Raw genomic sequence first — 12,334 nt, forward strand, 5'->3', positions numbered from 1 at the left:
TTTAAGGGACTACTAGTTTAGTTCATTCCATTTGAAACTTGTGAAAGAACCATTTTGTAGATAATAAGCTTTTCAATTCAGCCATTTCATCTTGGAGAAGTAATATGCCTATTTGGGTTCGGTTTTACCTAATGCATATTTGAGCAACATAAAAGAAAATAACATGGAAGAGAAATCAATGACCATACCTGTTCGTCCTTCAAATCGGAACTACCACCGAAGAAGAAGAAGAAGAAGAAGAAGAAGAAGAAGAATAGAGAGTTGAAGAAGAAGAGAAGAATGATATGTTGCTGCTAGAGCTCTGTCGCCACCGATGGACAAGGGTTTGTTGTATGGGTAGGGTTTGGTGGAGAGAAATGGAAGAAAGAATTGGAAGAAGAATCAAAGAAAGACTAGAAAAAGGGGCTTTTTGCTTGGGTACTCGACCGGTTCGTTTCCGTGTGAATCGGATCAGATCACGTTAACGCTTAAACGCATGTTAACATTAACCTGGTTGACGTGTTGATACACCATTTGCGGGTGCACTCGTCCAATGCACCGATGGGTGCACAGAACGCGCTGTGTAAATCTCAAAAAGTTACCCAAAATTAAAATACTCCAATCAGACAATGATAACTCTGCATTTTGATGCCTTAAGGGCATCAATTTAGGGGTATTTTTGGCCTTAAAATGGTCAAAATGTGTCATTTTCCTAGTTAAAATCAATTATGTGACATCGAAGGGTCTCTATGCAAATTATGTAGAAAACTGGGAAGTTTTTTAGGCTGAAGTGCAGTTTTTGGGAAGCTGGGGTGAAGACCAGTTGAAAGAGGGGGTATTTTTGTAAAGAACTGAGAACAGGAGGGCGCCTCTTATCTACTAAACCCAGTTGGCGCCCATTCTATTGTATTACCATGCTCCCCTCTCCCTAGCAAACCCTAGGGAGCCTTTTTAACCTAATCTTTTCTCTTAGCAAACCCTAGCCGCCCCTAGGTGTTTAATTTCCACCATCCACCTCTTTTTATCTCAACCACTCATTTTAGGTTTCTCCTTTATAGCTTTTAAACCCTAGGGCGCCACCTATTCTACTAATCCTCAACATTCAGCCCCTCACCTCCAAATCTCAGCCACTCCCTCCATCTTATATCCCAACCATTCAATGTAGGGCACCACCTATTCTTTTAATCTTAACCCTTCAACCCTAGATGTTCTAATCTATAGCCTCAATTTCTAGGTGCCCAAATCTTAGCCCTACATAATATTGGGCGCCCTCTCCTTTTATTTTCAGCCATAGGATCATCGCCAAAACCATCTTAGCCATCAATTAGAAACCCTAGGGCATCCCTAACTTTGCTAAATCCCAACTGCCACCCCCCATCTTTCTCTCTAATTCCAGTTATATCCACATTTCTCTATAAAAAGGACACTAGGGGCCTTAGAGTCCATTCACCCAGGTAAGAAGGAAGGCTGATCTTGAGAAGTTCAAGGGTAGAGGAAGAGGAGGACGCCCTGGCAAGAGGAGAGGTTCCTACTTGCAGTTCGCCAACACCACTACTGCCACTTCTGGATTTGAATCCCAACCATATTTTCTTCAGTTTTAGAATTACTTTCTGTTCTTTAATTTCTAGTTTAATTTTTCCTCCTGCAAATTTATTTTTATTAGATTTAATTTGTGTTTTATTTCTTTTCTACAGATCTGAAATTTGGCCAGGTAAGACGGAAGGTCTAGCTCGAGAAGTTCAAGGGTGGAAGGAGAGATCCAGAAACTACTACCTCTTATCAGATTCTCAGACGTTTTTATTTTGTTTCTTTTATTTATTTGTTTTTGTTATTTATTTATTTTTATGCACTTGTTATTACCAGTACTATTCGAATTTGGTTTTAATGAATTCCATTTTTTTAATTAATTAATTTTATATTTTTACAACTCCCCTTTGTGTTCTCTTGTCCGGATCTAAGAAAACATTAATTTTTCCCTTACTTCCCTATGGATACGATCCGTTCTCACCCATTTACTATGTTAGTAATTGTTTGAGAATTAGAATAAAATTATAAATGTTTAAACTGGTGTTCCGGAGTGTTTAACGGCGTGCTTCCGGACACACCAGACAACTAAGTACGAAGTTATAGCCTTCATAGGTTTTCAATACAATGTGAATTGTAGAGCTAATGGTTCGGTCAAATAAGTCAATGGTCCAACTATTTGAAATGACTAATCTCTAATACTAGGCTCCGATACGATACATATCAGCCAATACGAACCGATAAATTACGAGATTTTAATCCTTGTCTTAATGTCAAAGCAGCTCTGTCCAATTCAACCAAAGCGTCAGCCAAACGGGCCCAACTTTAGTGCCTGTTTGGAAGGGCTTTTCCTCAGCGCTTCTGGTGTTGCAAGGTAGACTCCCACGGAAGGTTGGCAAAAGTTGAGCTGAGAACTCAACTTTACGGTGAAACTTGCTTTGATAGTGTCTTCCCTCAGTCAACGGAGCTCAATCAACTTAAAAGCCCTCCCAAACGGGCTATAACATGTGTGGTCTAAGCTGGATTCCATCTAATTACCAAAAAAAATCTAGCCCTGCCCAGCCTGTATCTTTGACCTTGTGATAGCATTGTAATTTACTAAATTCTGAACAGGCGCCCTCCCAACTTTCCCATGTCTAAACTCTGAACCATCCCATTGGATGGACCCACCTAGCAGCTTACTTGGGCCAAAAGTGATCCCATGCCGCTAGGATTTTGGACGGTGGACAAAAGGTCGAAAGCTACTGATCAAATCGGAATCTCTCTTCATCTCTTGGTGGAACCGTCCATCAGTCAAGTGGGTTCTGAATACTACTGATCTCCTAAAGCCAGGACATTCGAGCTCACTGTTTTACCAAAGCAGAATTACTGTTCGTAGTCCGATAACGGAAAAGGTATCATACCTGCAACCATTCCGTCCAGGTTCATGTGGGTTTTTGATTGGTTGAAGTTGTTCAGTTATGAACTTATGATACCTTTTCGGTATCATAGAGATTGCCTACTCCGTATCCCTACTGTTTGTGTACAGCGTGTCAAAGAGAATGGCGTGTAAGTTTCCACTTCCTTAGTTCTTACTGGTTCGAGTAGCGGTCGCATTCCTCTGTAGTTGATGAGAAAACAACAAACGCCTACCCTTCTTCATACGGGTAATTATTGACTTCTTACCTCAGCATCCATTGATTCTTTTTCATCTGGGAAATAGTGCCCGTCCTATCTAACCCCCATCTGGTATATTTGTTTATTTTGCGGTGGGTCGGGCTGAATTGTAGTTGAATCTTGATTAGAAGAAGAATCTTGTGATCTTCGTTGGTTCTGAGACATGGGTTCCCAAGGGGAGGATAGCTTGCTCTTGGAAGATGGGCTTCTGAAGGAGGTTAGCGCAATTGCATCTTTGAACTTCTCTCTTTCTGTTTTGCTGGTTTTATTGTTTGTTGAATTCATATCTTTGACTATCTCTACTCGGAATTTTTTAACTTCATTTTTTTTTTCTGTTTGGTGTTTATTTATTTATTGTTGAAAATGGAGATTTGAGCTGTTAATTTACTTCGATTGTTGGTTTATTTGGATCGGTTGCTATATCAGCTGATACGAAGGGAAAAGGAAGGGGTTGTTTTGCCAGCGATTATAAAGATCGTCTTTTGGCTGACCTAGAAAGGTTTTGTCATGTTATGATTAGATCGATGTTGTTCTGTTTCCCCTCCAATTCTAATTTATGAAGGTTTTTTTTTTATTTTTTTATTTTATTTTACATTTTTTGGTTCTCATGAGGATTTGTACTCATTTGATCAATCACCTTGCTAACATGAATTTACCAGATGGTTTGATAGTTTAATTTACTTCCCAAATTCATTAAGTTGGGAAAGGGTGACTGAGCAATGATTATTAATAGACGAAATCAGCATATCTGAAAATCGATTTGGATTCATGTTGGGGAAATCAAGTACCGAAGCTATTCTGATTGATAAGAAGTGGGGAACACAGGAGAAATCTCCACTTGGTATTTGTTAATTTTGAAGAAAGATATGATAAGGTCCTTAGTGAAGTCGCTTGGTGTGTTTTGGGAGAGAAAGGGGTTTTAATTAGGCATGTTTGACATCACTTATCAAAAAAAAAGTTGGGCATATTGACATCATTAAGGATATGTATAAAGGAGCAATAATCAATATGAGAACTCAGGAAGGGGAGACACAATAGAAAATACCAAGTGTCAGCACTTAGACCATATTTTTTTCACATTGTTTATGGATAAACTAACTAGGCATTTAAAGGAGACGTGGTCTCATGTTTTGTGTTATTTGTTTGATGACAAAGTATTCATTGATAGGACTAAAGATGAGCTGAATGCAAAGTTAGAATATAGAAAAAGGTTTCAAAATAAGCTAGGCTAAGACAAAATATACGTTGCAATTCTAGTAAAAGTATTAGTAACAATGGTGGTGCAATTTAGATGGATGATCAAGAGTTTTTCCAAGGTTATCACTTCCGATACCTTGGATTGATCATTCATGACAAGGGAGAAATTAAAGAGGGTTTCGTACATAAAATTAGAGCTGGGGCTACAAATGGTATCTGTTTGTCCAAATCTGAATTCAAACTTGATCTGATTAGGAGTGGTTTGAATTCAACCCATTTATAATTGGATTGAATATGAATCCATATATTTATACATACATATAAATCCAATGGACAAGATTCAATTTGAATCTGAATATTACAAATCAAATTTGGATCTAAGTATATCTGATTCAATCTGATCCATTTGTAGACCTAATGAGGGCAGGATGTTGAAGTGGAGAAGTTCATATGGTAAGCTGTGTGACCCATACCAATTAGGCTACAAGAAAATTTTTATAAGATAATCATAAGATTGGCATTACTATATGGGACAAAGTGTTGGATAATCAAGAAGCAACATGTTTAGAAAATGAATGTAGTTGAGATGGATGAGTGACAAGACTGAAGGGACAGAATCAGAAACAATCATATCACAGAGGATGTAGGAGTAGCTCATATCACAAAGGAAATAAAATCTAACCCACCAGGGCAGGTTTTGTCACAATTCTTCCTTGTTAGTTCCTTCACTAGTATCCATCTAAACAAGGTGTTCATGATGGATGCCAATGATCACATTTCTCTATTATTGGTAAAGATATAACCAGCGTATGGAACTTTCTTTTCTCATATACTCAATTACAACTTGAGACTGCCCTTTAATATCCAATCTAACATACCTGAACCAAACATGATTTCCAATTTCAGTCCTTGTATTACGGAAAGTAGTTTAGCCTGAATTGGGTTGTCATTACCGATAGAGCCAATAATAAATGGTCAAGACCCTCATGATATGGCATATACGTCATATGTCTGAGGCGCTAGGATTTCCAAGACTGCATGATAAGGAATGCAAAGGATCTCAAATTCAAAACTATAACGGAATTACTTGAGCTTCAAGTTGAAACTTGGGAGGCATATTTTTAATTAATCACTGTATTTGCATCCAGAATTCGAAGTATCAAAACTTGTTCAATTGTCTTGGTTTTGGTATTATTAGAAAGGTTATTTAAATGTCAATCAAACAAGTCCAAAATCTCATGAATTGGGCATAAAGTGATCAAGTGATGCCCAATTTATGGACAGACAATGAATCTATGATGTGATTTCTCTCTCTCTCCAATTGTTTCGAGTTAAAGTTCTAGTAGTTTTAACCTTCTATGATTTATTTTGGTAGGTATTTGTTTCAGAAGTTGTTTCGTTAATAGAAAATATGTCATACTTGTAATTAATCAAGCCAATAAATAGAAAATTTCTAAAGAATTTTAGACAGTTTTGAAGTTGATCTAGCGATTGATATGAGTTCGAAAGTGATTAGGAATCATTAGGTTAGGGAAATAAGTCTATGTAAGTTTCATATTTTTGTTTTCAAGGAGGAATTTGAGAACTAACATAACATTTGCCTTTGGCTTTGTTCTGTTTGGTGTTGAGGCCAAGTTTTCTTGACGGTGCTAACTATTAGGTTTTGAATCCTAATAGCTTGTCCAGATGCTAATTCCTAGGGAAGCCTAGGTTATTCTATTATCTTTTTCTTATTTTTCAGGTCCATCCTGCATGCTGCACATACTGCTGCCTTTGAGGAAATTATCCATGATGAAACCCATGCATTTGATGTTGCATAATCGAAGAATTTAACTTGTTGCAGGCTTCTGCAATGCAGTCAACCCCATAATTTTTCCTGTAGAGAGTAGGTTTTGTCATGCTCTTACATATGCACACCAAAGTTTGAAATGTGAAAAAACTACACTACAAAGCCCCATAGCTCGAACAAGAATCAATGTCTCTGATGCTATTTACAATTATTTATCTTATAAACCTTGCTCTGGTCCTATATGTGACGTTTTCTGTTACATTAGAATGTAATTAGAGGATCATACACTGGAGATGGATCGGTTGACATTAATGGAAATCCAGTACTTAAGCACAATACTGGAAACTGGAGAGCATGTCCTTTTATTCTAGGTACACTAAATTCTCTGCATTGTCCAAATTGCTGTTGCCTATGTGCTAAATTCCATTTTCTTCTAACATTTGCAAATAAAATACAGGTACTGAATGCTGTGAGCGCTTGGCTTACTATGGAATTGCAACCAACCTTGTTACTTATCTCACCAACAAGCTACATGAAGGAAATGCTTCTGCTGCAAGAAATGTTACCACCTGGCAAGGAACTTGCTACCTTGCACCCCTCATTGGAGCAGTTTTGGCAGATGCATATTGGGGAAGATACTGGACTATTGCAGTTTTCTCCACAATATACTTCATTGTAAATATACATTTGAATGCTTTTTCTTTTAGTTTAATTGAATTGTTTACTGGTATATGATGTTGATAGCTTTCAGAGAATATGTGATGAACCTCATATTTATGGTCCTGACTCCTGAATGGGCATTGCCCCCTAATGAATTATCTGAGACCTGTTGCCCCTTGCCCCTTTTTTTGAAGGCAATACATACAAAAAAAAAAAGAAAAGAAAGAAAAAGTAAAAGCAAAATCTTATTTGCCCATACGAGTTATACCTGTCCATTTAGAAGTAAAGCATGGATGGCTGAAAAGTATCAAGTTAAGAGTTAGTAAAACAGTATTCTATTCTGCTGCTAGAAATTTCCTTGTTTTTTTAGGCCCTCTCTGCTCAATTAGTGTCACTGACTCATTTTGTGGATGGACCATGTTTGATGATGGTGGAATAAAGACTTTCTAGAGAATGATATACCTCAGTCATTCTTGCATCTCTTAATCTGTTCTAGTCACTACTTTATGTAATTTATTATCCTCTTCTTCTCTTTCACAACTGATCAGATGTAAATATTTTCTACACATGCATAGGGAATGGGTACTTTGACTCTGTCGGCTTCAGTTCCTGTCTTCAAGCCTCCTGCTTGTGTGGGGTCCATTTGCCCAGCTGCAACTCCAGCTCAGTATGCTGTATTCTTTTTTGGTCTGTATCTGATTGCACTGGGGACTGGAGGGATAAAACCTTGTGTCTCATCCTTTGGGGCAGATCAATTTGATGATACTGATACAAGGGAGAGAGTTAAGAAGGGGTCTTTCTTCAATTGGTTTTACTTTTCTATCAACATCGGGGCTCTCGTATCAAGTAGTTTTCTTGTTTGGATTCAAGATAATGCCGGGTGGGGCCTAGGATTTGGCATACCTACACTGTTCATGGGTCTTGCCATCATAAGTTTTTTCTCAGGCACGCCCCTTTATAGATTCCAGAAACCAGGTGGAAGCCCCATTACAAGAATGTGCCAGGTTGTGGTTGCCTCTCTCCGGAAATGGAATGTGAAGGTCCCCCATGATAGTTCTCTTTTATATGAACTGCCTGACAAAACCTCTGCTATTGCAGGGAGTCGGAAACTGGAGCATAGCAATGAACTCAAGTATATTTCCTATTCATCTTCTTTCTTGAATTCTAACATATCCTTGGATTTGAGAAAACCAATTAGATTCTATTCTACTTCCAATTTCATTGATCAATACAATGGCTTATTAACTTGATTGCAGTGCATCTGATTTTTCTGTTTCCTTTTCTTGGTAAGATAGCATTAGTTTAATTAGGATTTTGTAACAAGGATACCTAGTATTCTCTAAATTTTATTTGATTTTAATCAAACATGTATGGCCATCCATGACCTCTAAAAAAAAAAGAATTTATACTTCTTCCTGTAGTATGTGTTCTGCTATGCTAACAATATAGAAGTATCTCTTATAAGAAATTAAACAATATCAAAGTAATACAAATTCAAAAGAAAAGTGAGCATTTTTAGTTAATTACATCTTGTTCCTTTTATGGTGCTAGATTTTGAGAAGAAAATGATATACAAGTAAAGCACTTCTATATATTCTTTTATGGTCTTTAACTCGTATTCCCTTACTGTTAATAAGCATTATTTTACATTGTATATAATACATGTGTCATAGCTGCAAGAATTAGAGAAGTAACAAATAATTAAATGACTTGTTCTATAATTCCACTATACATAAACATATATGTACATGTAGACCTGTTCACGGGCCGGGCTTCAGGCCTGACTTACACTGTGTCGGGCTTGGGCTTCAGGCCGGGCCCCATTCAAAATTTGGCAAAAGCCAAACCCGAGCTCGACCCATGAACAGGTCTATGTACATGTATGTATATCATTTTTATGCATATATGTATTGTATGTTGAAATATATATTTTTCTTTGTTTTTCTTAATTAATGTTGTATGTTGAATGTGGTAAACATTTATGGATGCTCTGTAATCTTAGATTAATAGACTAACTAGCTAGAAATCATCACACTTTACTTTCTGTCCAGGTGTCTTGATAAAGCTTCTGTGGTCACTGATCATGAATCTGAAAGTGATGACTTTTCCAATCGGTGGAAGCTCTGTACTGTGACCCAGGTAGAAGAACTGAAGATACTAATCCGCATGTTTCCTATCTGGGCTACTGGTATAGTTTTTTCCGCTGTCTATGCACAGATGTCTACCATGTTTGTGGAACAGGGAATGGTTATGGATACATCCATTGGTTCTTTCACCATTCCTCCAGCATCTCTATCAACTTTTGATGTAATCAGTGTCATTGTTTGGGTCCCAATCTATGACAAAATCCTTGTCCCAATTGCAAGAAAGTTCACTGGTAAGGAGAGAGGCTTCTCGGAGTTGCAGAGGATGGGTATAGGCCTCTTCATATCAATACTGTCCATGATAGTTGCTGCATTAGTAGAGATGAAGCGGTTGCAACTGGCAAAGGAACTTGATCTGGTGGACCAAAACGTAGCAGTGCCTATCAGTATTTTCTGGCAGATACCCCAGTATGTCTTAGTGGGGGCTTCAGAAATATTTACCTTCATCGGGCAGCTCGAGTTCTTCTATGATCAATCTCCAGATGCAATGAGGAGTCTATGTAGTGCCTTGTCCCTCCTTACAACAGCATTAGGTAATTACCTAAGCTCTTTTATTCTTACAGTTGTGACAACAGTAACAACTAAAGATGGAAATCCTGGATGGATACCTGATAACTTGAATGAGGGGCATCTTGATTACTTCTTCTTGCTCATAGCTGGCCTCAGCTTCTTGAACTTGCTGGTTTATGTCTTATGTGCTGCTAAGTACAAATGCAAGAAGGCTTCATAGGGGGTTTTCCAACAGGATGGTACAATGCAATTTCCAATACATGCAACTTCTTGTATGAAGACATGTAATGTAAATATGGTTCTGCAGCTGTAAGATTTTTATGGTGAAATCTGTAATTATTTCTATTCTACTTCCCTTTCATGTGTTTATATAATTATAAAGCTGACGTTGTATTTCTTTTGGAATAAGCTAATACTTCTTAGATACATTTCATTTGTTAGTACTTAGTAGATAGGGCTTTACTCTGTAGTCCTTGTAAGTGGCATATTTTTGCCCTTTCTTTTGAAACTAGTGTAACTTGAGAAGATGGAAAGATGTGAGGGTGGGCATGTTCTGTGAAAAAGTTTCAAAGGTTAGGACTGCACTTGGTCTACCCGTCCCAAGACCCCAGATAGCTTGGACTAACATTGGGTAATGGCAATGCATTGCACATATGATGTATTTGCACTTTTAAAAAGAAAGCAACAAAAAGAAACCTAAACAAAAGGAAGACAATCCGCTGCCAACACATCCTCCAACCACGAAGGGCAGGTCTCTATCCATTCATGGGACAGAGACCGTAGAAGCCAATAGTGTTATGAGCACCCACACCACGCGGCAGCAGTTGAGGCAGCAACACGCGCACGGTAGGCACCGCGCAGCGGCGGCACCATGAGCCACGCACGGCACCGCGCGCGCGCACCGCACAGCAGCGACACCGCGCACACACGCCGCGCAGCAGCGGTACCATGAGCCGCGCAGCAGCGGTACCATGAGCCGCGCACGGCACCGCGCGCACGCACCGCGCAGCAGCGGCACCGCGCGCACACACCGCGCAGCAGCGGCACCTTGAGCCGCGCACGGCACCGCGCGGCAGCGGCACCACGCACAACACCGCGCGCACCACGCGGCGGCAGCACCACGAGCGCGCGCACGCAGCAGCAGCAGAGCGGGGCCCACACGACAGCTCATAGGGTGGGCCCACCCTTATCCAAAAACGTCAAGAGAACGCATGTTTCCCTCATCCCTTATCCCATTCGTCCTAATCTTATCCCCTTTTCTTAGAAGGATTTTTAGTACCATTAAAAGAAAGTAGTTTAATTAGGAGTAGGAGTTTGAGTCCGTTAGGACTAGTCTAGCCGAATCCAACAAGGAAACCTCCTCTTGTAATCTCCTATTTAAGGAGACGCTATTACTGAATGAAGTGTCGAATTTTGCAGTCAAGAAAGGAAGTAAGGAGAGTTCGGTGATCTCTTGGACAAATCACCCCCCACGACAGTCAAAATAGGGCCTGTACGCAAGGCCAAGGGCAAGGAAAGGTCCGAGGCTCTGACGGCGGAACGACCCGTGACACGATCCTACGCTCGGGCCCATAACATCTTGGTATCAGAGCCAACCGTCATGGGAGAACAGGAGCCGCTGTCTTGCAGAGTCCATGAACTGGAGCATAGGCTCACTGAAACCAGTATGGAGGTCCGAGAGGTCAAGGAGGACGTTCGGGAGCTACGTCGCCTGTTAGAAGCGTTCCTCTCCAACAAAGATAAGAACTCGGAAGGGCTAGCCTCTACCAGCAGTCGCCGCACGGATGGGACAGGATCAGCCAACGAACATCAAGCCGCAGCATCGATGGCTGCAGTTGTTCCCAAATACAACCGGCTTGAATTTCCATCTTACGACGGCACCGGAGACCCATTAGGATGGTTGTACTGCTGCGAGCAGTTCTTCAGCAGCCAGCGCACGGATGACAGAGACAAGGTCAGCCTGGTAGCCTTCCACCTTACGGAAGAGGCACAACTTTGGTTCTACCGCGTGGAGCAAGAAGAACCAGGGCTCAGCTGGGAGCAGTTCAGGTCCTATTACCTCCTTAGGTTTGGACCCCCAATGACGAGCAACCCGCTGGGAGAGCTCATCAATCTCAAGCAAGGGGGAACTGTGGCTGAATACCAACGCCAGTTCCAAACCCTGCTTGCCAGAGCAGCCACAGTTAGGCCGGATCAGCAAGTGGACATGTTCACAGCAGGGCTGATAGAGCCCCTAAGGGTAGACGTTGAGATGCAGCATCCCCCTAATCTGGTTACAGCAATGAACCTCGCCCGCGCCTTTGAGCGAAAGATGCAGCTCGCTCAGGGACCCTCTAGCATTAGACGGCCAGCCACGACTTGGGCACCGTCGAGGCCAGCGGGAGTGTCTACCCTTGCGCCCAGCAGAGAACAGAGGACCCACCCGGGTTACCCCTCCAGACCGGTATCACAGACAGGGAGCAGCAGGGTGTCACCCCCCATCAGGCGCCTGTCCCGAGCCGAGATGGCAGAACGGCGCGCGAAGGGACAATGTTTCAACTATGATGATCTATACTCCGCAGGGCATAGATGCAAGAAACTGTTCTGCCTTCTAGTAGACGAGACGGAAGAGGATGAGGAAGAGCCGTCACCAACTGAACCAGAGATCTCGCTCCACGCCATCACGGGTATCAGAACCTCCCAGACAATGCAGCTAAAGGCTCTAGTGACGAGGAGACCCGTGTGCATTCTGGTGGACTCCGGGAGCACCCACAACTTCATCAGCAATCAGGCGGCCCACGAGCTAGAGTTGCCCATGGAAGCCAGGCCACAACTACAGGTAGCCGTGGCAAATGGGGAAAGAGTGCACAGCCCCGGTATCTGCAGGAACACCAAA

At 41.1% G+C, this 12,334-nt stretch overlaps 1 protein-coding gene across 1 annotated transcript; it reads left to right on the top strand.

The window, feature by feature from the left end:
- Positions 1 to 3,187: 3,187 nt before the first annotated feature.
- Positions 3,188 to 9,887, top strand: LOC104611047 (protein NRT1/ PTR FAMILY 8.3-like). Its single transcript, XM_010277961.3, has 5 exons — positions 3,188 to 3,376; positions 6,411 to 6,516; positions 6,603 to 6,820; positions 7,381 to 7,937; positions 8,857 to 9,887. Exons 1-5 carry the CDS (start codon positions 3,323 to 3,325, stop codon positions 9,677 to 9,679), a joined length of 1,758 nt encoding a protein of 585 aa, XP_010276263.1. The 5' UTR covers positions 3,188 to 3,322; the 3' UTR covers positions 9,680 to 9,887.
- The last annotated feature ends 2,447 nt before the right edge of the window (positions 9,888 to 12,334 follow it).

This window comes from Nelumbo nucifera, chromosome 4 (assembly GCF_055504915.1).
Source record: "Nelumbo nucifera cultivar China Antique chromosome 4, China Antique-T2T, whole genome shotgun sequence".
NCBI classification, from domain to species: Eukaryota; Viridiplantae; Streptophyta; class Magnoliopsida; order Proteales; family Nelumbonaceae; genus Nelumbo; species Nelumbo nucifera.

Bases quoted from the DNA above. Each gene is read 5' to 3' on its own strand.
- LOC104611047 (XM_010277961.3), top strand. From the start codon at position 3,323: ATGGGTTCCCAAGGGGAGGATAGCTTGCTCTTGGAAGATGGGCTTCTG. The intron at 6,517-6,602 runs GTACACTAAATT...AATAAAATACAG, and splicing joins AGCATGTCCTTTTATTCTAG to GTACTGAATGCTGTGAGCGC. The intron at 7,938-8,856 runs GTATATTTCCTA...CTTTCTGTCCAG, and splicing joins GAGCATAGCAATGAACTCAA to GTGTCTTGATAAAGCTTCTG.